At 41.0% G+C, this 16,669-nt stretch overlaps 1 protein-coding gene across 1 annotated transcript in view; it reads right to left on the bottom strand.

The window, feature by feature from the left end:
* Positions 1–16,669, bottom strand: part of sfmbt2 (Scm like with four mbt domains 2) — a 39,490-nt gene that overhangs the window by 20,219 nt on the left and 2,602 nt on the right. Inside the window, 3 exon segments of the mRNA XM_042511739.1 lie at positions 280–368; positions 9,857–9,877; positions 13,019–13,259. Of these exon segments, the coding sequence (XP_042367673.1) occupies positions 280–368; positions 9,857–9,877; positions 13,019–13,259 (351 nt within the window).

Here is a 16,669-nt window from a genome sequence, read left to right as displayed (position 1 = left end):
TTAAAAAATAATATATATTTTAAAAAATCTTTTATAGTTATGATAAAGTCCTGGAAAAGTCCTGGAAATGTATTGGTAAAAATGAGTGTGAACCCTGTCGTATGAGACGCCTCTCGTCCTTCTCGCCCCAGCGGACTTTCTCGCTCTGTTTACCTGGTCCGTATCGCCACAGATTTGATTTGAGTAATTTGACAGTGGTCTCTTAAAGACGTTAAAGTTATCGATACGAGGCGCTGAGGGGCGCGTTTAAGGGTCGGGTCGCTGGCTGTGAGCACTCACCCCCTCCAGCAGGTTGGCCGGCGCTGTCCGGGCGCCCGTCAGGTCCTGAACGAGGAACTCCGTCCAGTCGCTGTATTTCTCCTTGATGGCTGCAAAGAGACAAAAACGCAGAACGCAAACTGAGAACAAACAGTCAGTGTCGAAATGAAATATTCATTTTCAGCCTCTTTTCTGAACTTCTCAGTGCAGCGTGCATGAGTGAGTACATGCAAACACAAACAGTAATTCTACTAATAATTCTGCTTTTTTTAAGGCAGTTGCTGATTATTATTTAAAACTGCAGACGTGAGATATTTTTACAATGAATTTCTGAATGTTTTATGCAAAAGAAGTGAGAAAAATTCACATTCGGTGTATTTTTCTTGAGAAGCCTCTGAACCTCGAGCCTCGATGGCTTTATCCGCTCTGCAAACATTAACGCTCACTTCTGATTTACGGCTGAGATTAGTCCTTTTTTTTTCGGCTTGCATCTGGCAGAAGTAAACACATCAAAATGAAAAAACACCGACTAATGTGGTATTGAGCGCTGCCATTTAAATGTTAATGTGCAGAATAACAGCTGCAAATCTGAGAAAGAATAAAGACGAAGAAAAAACAGAGAAAACTTTTGATTACGGCTTTCTGATGAGCAGAAGTGAGATCCGCACAGAAACAGGTGTAAATCCACATTTTCAGGTGTTTCACGTATTATGTGTCAGGTTCAAGAGCATATGAGAGCGCAAATAATCAGAGCTGGAAATGTAAAATTCAGAGTGATATTAAGAATCAGCTGTGGCACAAATGAGCAAAGACAGAAATCTTCATTAAAAAAATGCTAAAATAATAATAATAAATAATAATCAAATAATACAAATACTTATAGAAATACTTCAAATAAATGATCAGATATAAGATGACTGAGATGAAAATGCTTTAGCTGAGCTAAAATGTGTTTGTGATCGGGTTTTCCCCCAAAAATACCCACTGTGGTCTTATGATTTGTGACTGATTCGACCTTATCTCAGTTTGAAGTGCAGAGGAGACACGAGGGGAATTACGTGACGACGAGCATCCTACAAAAATCACCATACAGCTGGCGAAACGCCTCCTTAGTTATATTTAATTATGTAATTTTTGTAAAGCTTTGAAAGCTGGATCTACCTCACTTTTCCTGTTCTGATCTCAGACACATTTAACAATATTTAAACCTTTAAACCTGCAGAAACGCGGTGCGGTTTCTTACAAAAAACTGAGAAAAAAAGACAACGAGCACTCTGTTAATAAATGTTTCACAAATAGCCAGAAACTAGAAGGTTTTTGGAAAATTATTATTTTAAAACAGCTAGGGGAAATAGTGGGAATATGCATCTCTAATAATCAATAATCATAATTACATTTAAAAAGATTTTTTTGCATAAATTAATTTTTGAAAAAAATTGACAGGTCATTTTTTTTTTAAAAAAAAAATTGATTTTATTTCATTTTATTTATTTATTTATTACAAATATCAGGCAATTTTCTTGTACTTTTTCCTCATTTCTAGCTATTTTTGAGTTCTGCATGTTTGTCCTTTTTGTCACACAAAAAGAAAAACAACAAAAATCAGCCTCCACACACGGAGACACTTGTTGGAGTCACTGAAAACGTCTCCAGATGAGTCACAGTTGCAGGACGCCTGCAGCGCTGTGAGCTGACGCTCCGCAGCAGCGATCAGCTTCAAGCTGAAGTGAAAATGAAAACGTCGCCCAAACACTGAAACACGCTGCTCAGGAGAACTCGTTCAGGGTTTCTGTTTCTGTGTTGTTTTGAGGTTTTTTTGTCTTTAATCTTTGAGCATGTGTCTTTCATGCAAAATCTCATTTAGTACAGTCATGAAAAACCTGGAAAAGTTCTGGCATTTGCAAATAGCAATTTACAGGCCTGAAAAAGTTTAGGAAAACTAAATTATACTCTGAAAGTTTTGGAAAAGTCCCAAAAAATCTGTTTAACACATGATAACACTTAACTCATGATGACACATGATGTGTTCAAGGACTATCAGAAATGTGAAAATCCAACAATAATTTCTGTTTTTACAGTTTTTGGCTGCGATACATGATGAAGAAAAAAAAGTGCGTGTACAGAAGGCATTTTTGAACTGAAAAAAAAAAAATGCTAAAATACATTTTTTTTTCCAAAAATTACAAATGATAAATTGAAAACAAAAGCAAAAAATCTATTTAAAAATCCCCAAATGAATTTAAAGAAAAGAAAAAAATGGCTTTTTTTCCTCCAAAAATCGCCACGCTGGTTTGTTTTGTTGGTTTGTTTTGTTTGTCTTTAAATAAGCTGTACAATAAATCAAGAAAAAACAGCTTTTAAAAAGCTGTAATTCTCTCCCGAAGCTTTCTTTAAATCAGAGATTTGGGGTAAATAAGTGACGGTGAGCTCCACAGAGGCCGCTCAGGATTTTAAATACAAAATTGACTTCTGAGACCAAATCAATAAATCCTCGGTTGGACTCCGGAGCCCGAATTTAATCAACAACTGTGGAATTTTCTGGCAGATAAATCCCAGTTTTTCCTGCGAAGGTAACGTGAACAGTGAACCTGCTCGCTCTCGCTACGCCTGTTTAATAATAGTGTTTTTTCCTGTGAGACTATTTTCTTTCCTTGCTGCTGCTGCTGGACTTTGAAACACACACACACCACGCGTGCACACACACACACACACGCACACACACATGTACACACACGCTGCACACACAGTGTTGATCTGGCGTGTGCAGAAATAGATAAAATATTTTTACAGATCCTGCTGAGATTAGTCATGAGGCCGTTTAAAGCTCAGCCGAGTGAGCCGAAGCTAAAACATGCAAACTTCAACCTGCTTCACCCTCTTTCTCTCTTTCAGTGGAGGAAGAAGTATTTACATCCTTTACTAAAGTAAAAGTACTAATACCCACTGTGTGAAAATACTCTGTTACAAGTTAAAATCCTGCATGAAAATGTTACTTTAGTGGTAAAATGCACTTTAAGTATGAAAAGTAAAAGTACCCAATACAGAAAAACCTGAAAACAAAAGGAACATGCGCAAAATTTATTTTTTGTAAATTAGGGGGGAAACCAATTACTACACATTATATTAAAAAAAGAAAAAAAACACCACCAAAACTCTAATGTATTCTAAAAAAAAAGAAAAAAAAAAACTTGAAAGTAAAAAAGAAAAAACATGTATATCTCAGATTTTTTTAAAGAAAGAAGAAGAACTTCTCAAATTATGATTAAATTTGAAAATAACACCACCCTACAAGTCAAAATTATTCACAAATCAAAGAAGAAAAAAAATCCCAAAAATTTAAAAAATGATATAACAAAACAAGAAAGAAGAGCAAAGAAAGAAATTTTGAAACAAATCAAAATTACTTAAAAATAATAAACATCTCAAAAAACGCAAACTACATAATACTTTTCTGTGAATCAACTGATTTATCAAACAATTTGTAATTTACTTTTTATAACAAACATCATATTTTATTAACAAGCTCTCATGTTTTTTTTTTTAATGCAAAAAATCTTAACTTGTAAAAGTCTTCTTAAATTTAAAATTTGTTGAAGTAAAAGCATAAAGCATGAAATTAAGATACTCAAGTCGCGTACAAAGACCTCAAATTTATCTTTAAGTACAGTACTTGAGTAAAAGTACTTAGTAAAATGTTACTCCCCAGCTTGCAGTTTCATTATACTGTAGTGATTTTTTTTTTCCCCCCCCCCCCCCCCCCCCCCCCCCCCCCCCCCCCCCCCCCCCCCCCCCCCCCCCCCCCCCCCCCCCCCCCCCCCTCCCCCCCCCCCCCCCCCCCCCCCCCCCCCCCCCCCCCCCCCCCCCCCCCCCCCCCCCCCCCCCCCCCCCCCCTCCCCCCCCCCCCCCCCCCCCCCCCCCCCCCCCCCCCCCCCCCCCCCCCCCCCCCCCCCCCCCCCCCCCCCCCCCCCCCCCCCACCCCCCCCCCCCCCCCCCCCCCCCCCCCCCCCCCCCCCCCCCCCCCCCCCCCCCCCCCCCCCCCCCCCCCCCCCCCCCCCCCCCCCCCCCCCCCCCCTCCCCCCCCCCCCCCCCCCCCCCCCCCCCCCCCCCCCCCCCCCCCCCCCCCCCCCTCCCCCCTCCTCCTCTTCTCCTCCTCCTGTCCCCCTCCTCCCTCTTCCTCCTCCCCCCTCCTTACTCCTCCTCCTCCTCCTTCCTCCTCCTCCTCTCAGGCTGCATGCAAATATTTCACATTAAAAAAAACCAAAAAACAGTCTGAAAACACGCCTGTGAAACCTGATATTTTGCACTCGTCCTGCCAGCTCCTCTCCTGTAAACTCTCCGTGTGTGCGCAGAGATTATTGATGTAAAGGCTTCCCTTTAAATAATCAATGTTATAATTAAAGAAGAAAAATCCTCTCAGTGTTTCTTTTTTCCTTTTTTTGGCTGCGATCACAGCGGTGCAGCCGATTCTAATCAGAGTTAATGGCAGTAAATTACGCTCGATTCCCCTCCGTCTCATCGGAGATGAACGGCCCCCGACGCACAAAGGCCAAAAAAGCAGAGTCAACTCAAACAATTACGACTAACACTTGAACTGACGGCCTTCCCAAACAGCCCGTGAGACGTTAAATGTCACACACACACACAGTTAGTGTGTTTATTGAGGGCTGTGTGTGTCTGAATTACACTCAGACAGTTCCAGACGCCACATTGTTAACATTTTTATATTCATGACGAGGGCGAGATCTTACAGCAGTTTGTGTAAATATGAAGCTCCTCAGTGATGGTTAGTGCTCAAGAGGCCAACGAGCACAGAGACACACTGACAGTGTGTGTGTGTGTGTGTGTGTGTGTGTGTGAGTAGCCAGTGGTGAAAGAAAGTCCAAAAAACTACCCCCTCCCCAAACAATTAAATAAAAATACAAGAAAATTACCTGAAATTTGCATGAAAAGTAAATTTGTACTAAATTTGAAAAAAGTGCTAAAAATCTAAGACTATTACATATTCTGTATAACATTTTTGAATATTCAATGCTAATTATAATTATAGTTTCTGGACATTTTCCCTATTTTTTTAAATGATATTTTTCTAATGTCTCTCTCCCACCCCATTTTTAAAATATTATTTTTCGCGTCACATTTTACCAAATTCTTGCCATTTGCTCATTGCCTTTTCCCATGTTTTTGAAGAGAATTAAACTAAAGTTTTCAATACTTGTGAAAAGCGAATAATTAATTACATAAATAATTACACAAATAAAATAAATAAATATGTAAAGTGGAAAATAACATAGGAAAATAACTAAATAGGAGAATTCATACACAAAGTGGAAAAAAAAATACATAAATAAATAAGAAAATAAGTATTAATTAAATTGATTCAATAAAATAGAAAAAATTAAATGGGAAATTAAATAAATATTGTCATTTTTGGCATTTTCATCTATTTATTGACACATTTATTTATTTTAGATTTTGTCAGTTTGTAAAACGTTTCACAGAGGTCACACCCAAACTAAAGCAGCTCTTTGTATTTGTCTCTCGCCACAATGCTTTTGTCAGCCTGAATGCACACACACACACACACACACACACACACACACACACACACACACACACACACACACACACACACACACACACACACACACACACACACTCGGAGCAGAGGATGGTGTGTATCTCAGAGCATCATCTCCAGCCGGCTCTGGCAGGAAGCAGTGTGGTGAATTCATTATGCAAAGTATCTCTGTCGGGATGTGTTGAGCGAGCAGCTACCTCACCACATGACCAAACTTGTGATGTAGCTTTAAAAAGCTCTTTACATGAATGGCTGAATGTATCTGACACACATGCAGATTCACACACACACACACACACACACACACACACACGTGCACATGAGACTCTGTTTGAACAGGCTCCCTGATTCAACCCCGAGGCTCCAGACATGTGTCCGTTATATGCAGACAAAATGCCAAAAATATGAACAGAAGGTTCAGTTAACTGTCTGGTTAGTTTTTGTCAAACCTGACAGAAGCCCATAGATCAGTGTTACTCAACTTATGGCCCGTGGGCCAAATCTGGCCCCTAATAGGGTGCCGGGTGGCCCCCCCCCAACAATTTTCTTATTTACAATAAAAATAAAGTCATTGACACTGTGAATTGTTTTTGTCCTTTTAGTTGGGCTGGGCAATAAAATGATAACAATAACAATCGTGAAATAACTTTTCCTCAATTGAAATATGAGATGTAGTCAATAAAACATTCCAGTCATGTTTTGACAGACAACACGAACAGCCAACGATAATAAGAATAGCGCTGCGGAGAATCAAATGCAGTGAAGGACTTTGACTGTCAAACAGCTGAGTGTTTGACAGCCACAGCGCTGAAACAGACACATCTGCAGAGGTGAAAGTGACTTCTTTAGACTCTACAGACGACTTTGTGTTAGTTTCAGCTTTAATCAGAGTTTGGATGAATTATTTAGAAACACCAGGACGCGTCGCGCCGTGTCTCATCCAGCCGCTCACGCTGAGCTCTCATTATTATTAACAGGGGCAGATGTAATGTTTTGGGGGCCCGGGGCCACAAGCACATGAGCTTATTTTCAGCCTTTCTCTAATTGTGAATGTTGGCAGGCTGTTGGCAGCTTTTCATTTTTATATAATGCTGGAAAGTTAAATCAATAATAATAAATCATATGTTTATTACACTCCAACACACCATGGTCACATGAAACTGTGTCAGTGAACTATGAGGGCAAAAAACTAACCACAAAACGCAAAATAATCGTCCTTTAATCGTAATCAAAGTAAAATGTTCAGTTAATGGTGATATTGGATCCCCCACACCCCCGACAGAGGTCCTAGCAAATACCCTAATGTCCTAAAATCCTAGAAATGTCACAAACTACAATAAACATCCTAAAATACAAGAAATGTCCTGAAATACACGAAATTTCTTAAAATCCTAGAAAACTAACCTACTAAAAACTACTAAAACTGCACCAAAGTCCTTCAATCCTAGAAACATCTTAAATTTGTACAATTGTCCTAAAGATGTCCAAAATCCTAGAAATGTCCTATAATCGCAGAAACATCCTAAAATCCTAGAAAGACGAAAGGAGCCGCTGCGACTGGCCCCTGGCCTCCTGTCAGTGTATAAAAGTGGCCCCTAATCAAAGCGAGTCGAGTCTCTCTGCTGTGGAGAAAAGACTCGTTTTACCAGATCTGACTTTACAGAACGCACTAATATTCTCTTTATAGGTGAGGTGATAAAATCAACAGTGTTTACTCTCTTCTAAATTACTTTTTAATTTCCCCCAAAAAAACGAGCAAATTAGGGAACAGAAGTGCTGGCAGCGCTGCAGACTCAAACTGCTGCTGCAAACAGAGACGCTGATTAATTAACATTAATACGGCCGCTGATTTGATGAACGAGGAGCTTTTAAAGTGGAGGATGTGTGTGTGTGTTTCACGAGGGATTTCGGTGTGTTTCCATGTGGTTTGTCAGGTTGAAACTCTTATCAGTATTCAGGTTTTGCTCCTTTTCACAGACGGGCAGGAAGCAGAAATCTTGGTGGATGGTTATTAAAGACGAGGGCGGCAGATTTGTCGGAAACATTTTGGAAACGAGCCTCACGAGGGACTTTGTGTCTGTGCTGCAGCTTCACGCCGAGCAGCCAATTAGACGGCAGTTTGGTTCAGAGTGAGAGTGAAACTGTCTGAAGATGTCAGGGCAGAAAAATCACGGTCGCCTTTTAAATCTGCTCTCAAAGCTCAGCTTGATGTAAAAAGCTTCCCCTAATTAAAATGTGTCCGTTATATTATTTTCAGTTTATTTCATCCCGTTACAGTGTCACTTATTATGTTTTTATCACTGCTGATATTTGGTTATTCCTAAAAGTAATATATTAATTAATGAAGCCAAACAGTCACTGGTTCCAGATTCTGAGACGTATTTGCTGCTTTTTTGTTCCCTGAGCTTTTCCTAAAGGGTTGGTTATTTTTGCATAAACTAGCCTCCTAAAGGCACACACACGTTTTCATTTAAAATCAACTAAACATTTCAAATGAAAGAAAATTGCTAATTTTTTTTTCTTTAAAAGTTGCCAAAAAAATTGCCATTATTTTCTTTTTAAAAAAATCCCAAATAAGATTTAATGAAAATAATCAGCAAATCTGTCAAAAGAAAAACAAAATCACCCAGATTCTTTCTTGAAAAATCTCCTAAATTTTGTAGAGAAAAAACAAATGCCAAAATTAGAAAAAAAATCCTTGCGGTCTTTTCATTTAAAATACACCCCAAATATTTTTTTAAAAATTTAAAAAATCATATTTACTCACATTTTATTTATTCACATTAGCATTTTTGTAAATCACCAGAAAGTTTTAAAGAAAAAACAATCCAAATTGTAAAGAAAAAATAGCAATTTTTTTTCTTTAAAATTGCCAAATAAATAAATAAATAAATCACCGAAATCACCAGAACATTTAAAGACAAAAAAGTCACCCAAAACGCTTCCAATTAAAAAGAACCAAGAAGATGTACAGATGTTCGTCTCAGGGAATGTATGATCTTTAAAATTTGCCTTAAAGTCATGGAAAAGTCCTGGAAATGTCTTGTTAAAATTGTGCTGTGTGTGTGCGCGTGTGTGTGTTTGTGTGTGTATGTTATTTATTTATTTTTTTGATTAATTACCCCCGCCCCCCAAAAAATGTTTTTAAATACAATAAAATTATCAGAAATCTGCACGAAAAGTAAATAAAAAAAGAAATGGTCTGGAAAAAAAGTGCTAAAAATCAAAGAACGTTACATATTCTGTAATATATGTTGAATAATTAATTCTCCTAATTATAAATACAGTTTCTGAACATTTTTCCCTATGTTTTTTTAATTAAATTTTTCTAATCTCTCTCTCTTGCTCTCTCTCCCTCTGCATTTTTAAAATATTATTTTTCAGGTTGTTTTCTTTTCATTTTACCAAATTCTTGCAATTTGCTCATTGCCTTTTCCCAAAAATGCGTATGCACCCTGTCTTAAATGGCCGTGTGTTTGTGGCCAGCCAAATGACGCACGCTGATTTTTATCTGCCAATGACACGTTTGGCACGGCGGCTCTTTACCTCGTGACCTTTTCTCCACTCGACTCGCAGACAGACGCCGTGTTTCACTCACGCAGTTTGTTTGTTGCACACGAGCGGCGGCTTCTTTATCAAAGCATCACGTCTCTCCCCGAGCCGCCGCGCTTTGCACCAGTTATCATACCAGCACAGCTGGGCACAAACAGCCGTGTGTGTGTGTGTGTGTGTGTGTGTGTGTGTGTGTGTGTGTGTGTGTTATCACACTGCTAAGACACACTCAGCTAGAGAGGAGTCACATGCAAGAGGAGGCAAGGCAACTGAGCAGTGAGGTCACTTCCTGTGGAGAGGTGAAAAGAGGAAGAAGAAGAGGAGGAAGCACAGTGCACATGCAGCTCTAACACAGTGTGTGTGTGTGTGTGTGTGTGTGTGTGTGTGTGTGTGTGTGTGTGTGTGTGATGTCATGTTAGCCACTACAGTGCAAGCGAGTTAGTCAGAGGCACCGTTAGAGCCGCTTACCTTTTCTTAGGTAAATGTTATCTGAGAAACAGAAAACAAACAAAAAGGAAACCAATGAAACATGGAGCTATGACACAGGTGGAACACACACACACACACACACACACACACACACACACTGCAGCTGACTAAGCAACACACACACACACACACACACACACACACACACACACACACTAACATGATGCAAAGCCTTGAAATGAAGCAGAAAAGTTCCTTTTTCGGGTCATATTGAGATCTTGACAGTATCTTGCAGGAGCCTCTTTAGGGAATTTAAAAGTGCCCTCATTACATGATTTGAGCTTCAGTTTGCATCATCAAACACGACGCCGAGTCAGCTGTCCGTCACTATTACGAAAAAAAAATGAATAAAATATGAACTTTAGGAGAGGGACGGGCCAGGAGGGTTCACAGCTGAGCTCGGCTCCCCGACTGAAACAGTGTTGGTACCAGGTGCTTACATTTGGGCCCAGAAATTTAAATACTGAAATACCTTGAAAATTAGATTCTGTTTTGTTTTATTTTATTTTTTCTTTGTAAATTATTCGAACCCTTTGAACCTGGATTGACATTGGTTTCCTCTGACTTCTTACACAAGCATTTAAAGCTTTGCAGCTGAACAAATTGGTGCAATTTGTGTCAGAAACATGGGAAAAAAGGCAAAGAGCAATTTGGAAAGAAATGTTCCACAAACAGCAAGAAATTAATAAATTTAGAAAATTATTTTGGGGGAAAAAAAGCTAGAGGAATGAAAAAATAAAACAGTTATATTACAGAAATAATATATTTTAAGAACTATTTACAAGTCTTGTTCTCCTTTTTTAAATAAATGTGGCCCTGGGAAAGTTGCAGTTTTTGCTAAAATAAGCGACAGACTGCTCGATAACATGAGATCATTTTTATCGCCGTTTTGTTTCATGACTTTAAACACAAAATAAAAAAGCTGCTCCGCTGCAGCTCTGAAGGTAAATTCAGTCCGTGTTTGGTCGATGTGACGTTTTATGAAGCTGCTGCAAAATGCAAAAGAGGAAGTTGTTGAAAAGGCCGGCGCTGAGTGAAAAGGACATATGGAGCCGGCGTGAGGACGAGGACACCCGAGTCAGGCGGAAACATATCCAGGTCGTCTCCACAACAACGGAGGCTCGCGCCATCCATCAGCGGGGAGGTGTCGAGAAAAATAAATGGTCTGAGGTCGGGGAGGGTGAGTCATCTGTGCGACAGCGGGGGTTAGGTGAGGGGACGAGTCTGAAGTTGAGACTGAGAGGGGGACAGCGGGACGGACGTAATAAACCACAAACATTAAACAAATCTGCAGCTTTTAACATAATAATCCCACAAACGTGATGCGAAAGTTCCTGCAAATTTCCAAAAAAGACATTCGTATGACGTCCAAAAAAAGACATGTATACATACGTCATATGGATGTCTTTTGTGGACGTCATACAGATGTCTTTTCTGGATGTCAGATGTCTTTTCTGGACATTTGCAGGGAACTTCGTTACGAATGTAAGAGGCAGCTGCTATTACGTTTGTGAGAAATTTATTAGGTTTGTGGGGTTATGACATTTGTGGTTTATTTCGTCTTTGTTTTTTTTGTTTGTGGTTTATTACGTTTGTGGTTTATTTTGTTTGTGGTTTATTACGTTTGTGGTTTATTTCGTTTGTGGTTTATTTTGTTTGTGGTTTATTACACAGACGGCTGCTGGAGACGTTACCAGGATGTTTAGGAAAGGTTGAATTTCGGTATAAAAGATGCTTTAAGAGAGCGGAGGTGGCCGCTGTGGAGAGGCGGCGAGCTGCGTGGAGCGAACGCGTTTCGGTTAGATAAAACATGTCCGTCCACTGGCTTTATGGAAAACGTTCCTTCGGAGCTGAAGCTGTGAGCTGCTGTTTGTTTCTCTGAGTGTTTGTGGTCAAACTGATGACGAGTCCACCCATATTGTTTTTCCGATACCGATGATTAGCAGTTAATGAGTCTGAGTCTGAAAATATTTCTGTTAATATTTATAATTTGGAAAATAACAAACTCCAGCACTAAACTTTGTTTAAATGCCTTCAGCAAATGTTTAACCAAAACTGAAACGGTCAGTATCAAATACAGCAAGTTCCCAGCAACTTTAAAAAAAAAAAAAAAAAAAAATTCAAGTTCTTTGCCCTTTTTAATTAATTAATTTTATTGGTGATCATTAAAATAAACGCAGATACAGAAAATCGTTAAAACGCCAAATATCGGCCCAAATAATCGTCCAGGCCGATAATCTGCCGACCCCTAAAATGAGCTGAACTTTTGTTCTAACATTTATGTCACGTTGAGCCCGACTCGATTTTTACAGCCAAAACAGGTACGAGAGGCCAGTTCGAGGCGTGGGCACGAGGGGGCAGTGCCCCCCAAAATGCTCCACCTGCTCCACTAAAGCCAAAAATAATAATTCTCACTTTGAGCGCTTCAGTAGATCAGAGAGACTCAACCTGCTTTGTTTAGGGGCCACAAAATGACAGGAGGCCAGGGGCCAGTCCCTGCAGCCCCATACATGGTTCTAGGATTTTAGGAGGGTTCTAGGATTTAATGGCATGTTCAGTATTTTAGGACATTTCTCCAATTTTAGGGCATTAGGGGCTTAGCTAGGAAAATAAATGAATGAAAAAGAAACTTCTACCTGGCAAAAACAGAAAAATAAAATAAAATAAAAAAAACCTAGCAGGCAAAAACAGAAAAAAGTGGGTACACAGAAACTTTTAGCAGACAAAATAGATTTTTTTTTACTTTTAGCAGACAAAAACAAAAATAAATAAATAAACTTTTCACATGCAAAAACAGAAAAAAGTAAATGTAACTTTTATCGGGCAAAAACTGAAAAAAACGAAACAATGGAGGAACAATAGCAGTTACGGTGCAGGCCGTGTAACCACAGCGGGGAGGTTTGCTTTCTACGCTGTCCTCCGTGCCTCACGCTCATAACAGCGTCCCGCTGTAACTAGCACAGCTTCCTCCAACTGAACAGAAAAAACGTTTCGTTTCCCCCAACAGTAAAATGTGCGTCGGTCATATTGGAGATGTGACACTTTGACATCTGAGCGAGCGGATATCGATCAGACGTCGTCTCGTGTGAGTGAAACGGCAGGTTCGGGCGAACGTGTGTGTCACGGTGCGTGCGTTCGTACCTTCGGGGGGCATCAGCGTCTTGTTGTTCTGGGTGCACCAGCCCACCGGGTGCAGCTCGGCCGTCATGACGTCGCACCAGAAGTCGGCCTTGCGGTCGTCGCCGTAGCCGCTGAAGCGCAGCAGCAGCAGCTGGCCGCACGTGGTGATGATGGTGGCCACCCAGTAGGTGTCCGGGCTGCTCTTATTGGCCACCTCCAGCTTCATCCCGGGCTGGAAGCTGCTCTGCAGGCTGATCTCCACCTGACGGGGACAAAACGCCGCGTTTAAAGGGACATTCTGCGGTGTTTTGTTGTTTGAGTCAACGAGTGTCAGTTTTTTTTCAGTTATTCTCAGAGGAAGTGAGCGTGCACAGCCGGAGCGGGTCAAAGGTGATGCCGAGAGGAGGTTTTCGGGCTGATTGGGTAATAAGTTTGATGTTTGTTTGGGTTTGTTTGCAGCTCGTCTGGCTGCTCCTCCTGTTGGCGCTGCGTCCACATGCAGATCTCAGGATCCAGTTTGGTGATTAAATTATGGTCTAAAGAAACAACAATCATGACTAAACTCAAATTAATCATGACCAAATAAGGCTCGGCCAAAGTTAAATTTCAGAAATAAACGACCTTACTTTGTATTTCTTCGGCGTTTTAATGTTGTTTGGACCGTGTGGGTGTTTGACCGTTTATCAGAAATGACTGACGGCGATCTGCACTGAAGCAAACGACTGTCACCACATTTTAATTCAATTGATGCGAAATGACCCTTTAAAAAACCCACATAACCACCCAGCACCCACACACCCCCAAACCCCACTACATCTGATCAAATCCCGAATCCCAAAATAAAACCGAACTAAACTGACAAAACTATTACATTAAAATTTAATGAAATAAACATAAAAATCTTATCAATAATAATAACAACAGTAACAGAAATACAATTAAGTTAAAAAAATAAGCATATACTCCAACAATGATAATAAAGCACTAATGCCACTAATACTATGACTAAAAAATAAAAAAGTAACAACTTTCTTTATATAGCACCTTTGACAGAGTTCGCACAGCAGAAATGGGAAACATGGACAGCGACAGAGAGCTTCAGGGGAACTCCACCAGTTTCACACATGAAGTCAGTTTATGTGAAAACAGTCGTTCAGTTTCCTCCGCGTCTCCGGAGGAGCTTCGAAAGCTGGAGAAAGAAACGCTGATGATGTCATCAGGGTCACATTAATAACAGAAAGCCCGTTTTACAAGACGGAGGCGCCGACCGCCCAAAAACCTCCCAAAATTATTATTACCAAATTATTAGAACTAATTTATCAAATGTCTCTTGCACTGACGTCACTAAAAAGTAATGTTTTATTTTTAAATGTTTATTTTTAAAATTAAATAAAATTCTCACGAAACAGAGGTAATTGATGGCGGTTCATCTTTTTTCCCGCCAATATTGGCTACTGTAAAATTAGTCTTAACTTTGTTTCTAAGTGGCACTAAAAAAAGTGGCTCGATGGGGTGCACGTTTTGAAAGAATAGTGCTTTACAAATCAAAACTATTAGTATTATTGTTATTTAATCATTAAATTCCTATTAGTGGGAACCTCGAAGAAACACAGGCTGAGTAACTGACCTACGGAAATCATTTTGTGAGCGAAGTGCTCCTGTAACAGCCGATGAGAGTCAGGATGTTTTTCAGTTTGTGTTGACAGAGAATCATCAGCAGGTGAGGTTTAATTAACAGTTTGAGCCTGATGATGCTTCAAAAACAGCCCGACAACAGCCGCTCAGCGCGTCCAGCCTGGACGACAGTGAACGCAGCGCAGCTTAATGCGTTTCCATCATCGCCGCAGGCTGCTGCGCGGGTCTTGAGAGCGCTGCGAGCCCGACAGGATGTTCACATTCAGCACGCACACAAACGCACACAAACGCACACACCCGCGAGTGAATGGAAAGAGCCAACATCTTAGAAATAAACACAATACAAACGGCCCTGTGACTTCCTGCTACAACAATGCAAACGTGCTGTATCACTCCAACCGGCTTATGTAACACAGCTACGGGGCAGCGCGCGCGTGTGTGTGTCTGTGTGTGTGTGTGTGTGTGTGTCTGTGTGTGTGTCTGTGTGTGTGTGTGTGTGTGTCTGTGTGTGTGTGTGTCTGTGTGTGTGCGTGTGTCTGTGTGTGTGTGTGTGTGTGTGTGTGTGTCTGTGTGTGTGTGTGTGTGTGCGTGTGTGTGTGTGTGTGTTTGTGTGTGTGCAGGCCCAAGAGAAATCACTGTTTCAATTTGTCCATGCACACACACACACACACGCACACACACACACAGATGAGAGCTGCACTTTGGTGAATCACATTTTTCGGAGGAATTCACGGTCTGTTTCTCAGACTCGGTCCACTTTACCAACAGATCAGTTTAGGTTCCCGGGAGGCCCCGCCCGCTTTGTCCCACATCCAGACTCGCTCAGAGAAAACAACATATTCTTCATCTTATTACCACTCATCGCCGCGAGGCACGTAAGGCTCCGAAACACCGATGGCTGCCGGTTCTCGAGACGGGCACCCCCCAAAAAACGCTCCACCTGCCCCGCCAACGCCAAACAGCCGTCTGCAGCCCCGAAAAATTCACATTGAGCGGTTATTGACACTAAAGCGAGGATACTCAACTAGCACATACATGCTTTCAGGATTTTAGGATATTTTCAGGTTTTTAGGACATTTCTAGGATTTGAGGACATTTTTAAGACTTTAGGACATTTGTCAGATTTTAGGGATGTTTCTGGGATTTTAGGACTTTTCTGGCATTCAGGACATTTCTTGGATTTAGTACGTTTTCAGGATTTTGGGACATTAGGGTCTTAGCTAGGACCTGTCCGGGGCTCGGGGATCCTCCACTGGTCTCTCTGGGGGAAAGAGGTTGAGATGTTTGAACTGAAATCCTGAAATGCAACAGAGCTCTCATAATAAAAAGTGCTGCAGCAGTTCATTAACCCTTAAACCACAGTTCACTTGTGTAACAGCGTTCCTGCAGGTTAGTGCTCATTTCAGGTGACTGACAGGTTAATAATAACGCCCTCAAATATAAATAGTCCAACAATGAGCCACAAATTCCAGCAAAGCAGAATCCTCTGCAGCTGGCAGAGAAACAGTCGACTCGTGGAGACGCTGCAGCTCAGAGCTGATCACCAAACCCGACGCCAAACCAACTCATTTCATGTCTCAGTTTGTTGAGTCCAAACATGTTTTTCTGCAAAGAAGAAACTTTCAAAGAACTTCCTTCATTACTCGCCAGTCTGCGTTTTCTGACCGATCATCGGCACAGATACTCAGCCTGCTATAAAGGGCCACTTTGCAGAAATGACAGGGGCCCGGGGCCCGGGGCCCGGGGCCCGGGGGTCACAGCAGCCCCATACATGTCTCTAGGATTTGGGGATATTTCTAAGATTTTAGGATGTTTTTAAGATTTTAGGAAGCTTTGGATTTTAGGATTTTTTTTAGGATTTCAGGACATTTCTAGCATTTTAAGACATTAGTGTCTTATCTGTGTCATCTGTCCGCTGTTTTATGTCTCTGACACCTTATGGAGACTAAAAGGACAAAAACAACTTTATTTTTACTGTGAATTAGAAAAGGTTTGGGGGCCACCTGACACCTTATTGGGGGCCAGATTTGTCCCGCG

This window comes from Plectropomus leopardus, chromosome 22 (genome assembly GCF_008729295.1).
Source record: "Plectropomus leopardus isolate mb chromosome 22, YSFRI_Pleo_2.0, whole genome shotgun sequence".
In the NCBI taxonomy this organism is placed as follows: domain Eukaryota; kingdom Metazoa; phylum Chordata; class Actinopteri; order Perciformes; family Serranidae; genus Plectropomus; species Plectropomus leopardus.
The sequence above is the reverse complement of the archived record's forward strand: the minus strand, read 5'-3'. Positions and strand labels throughout refer to the sequence as shown.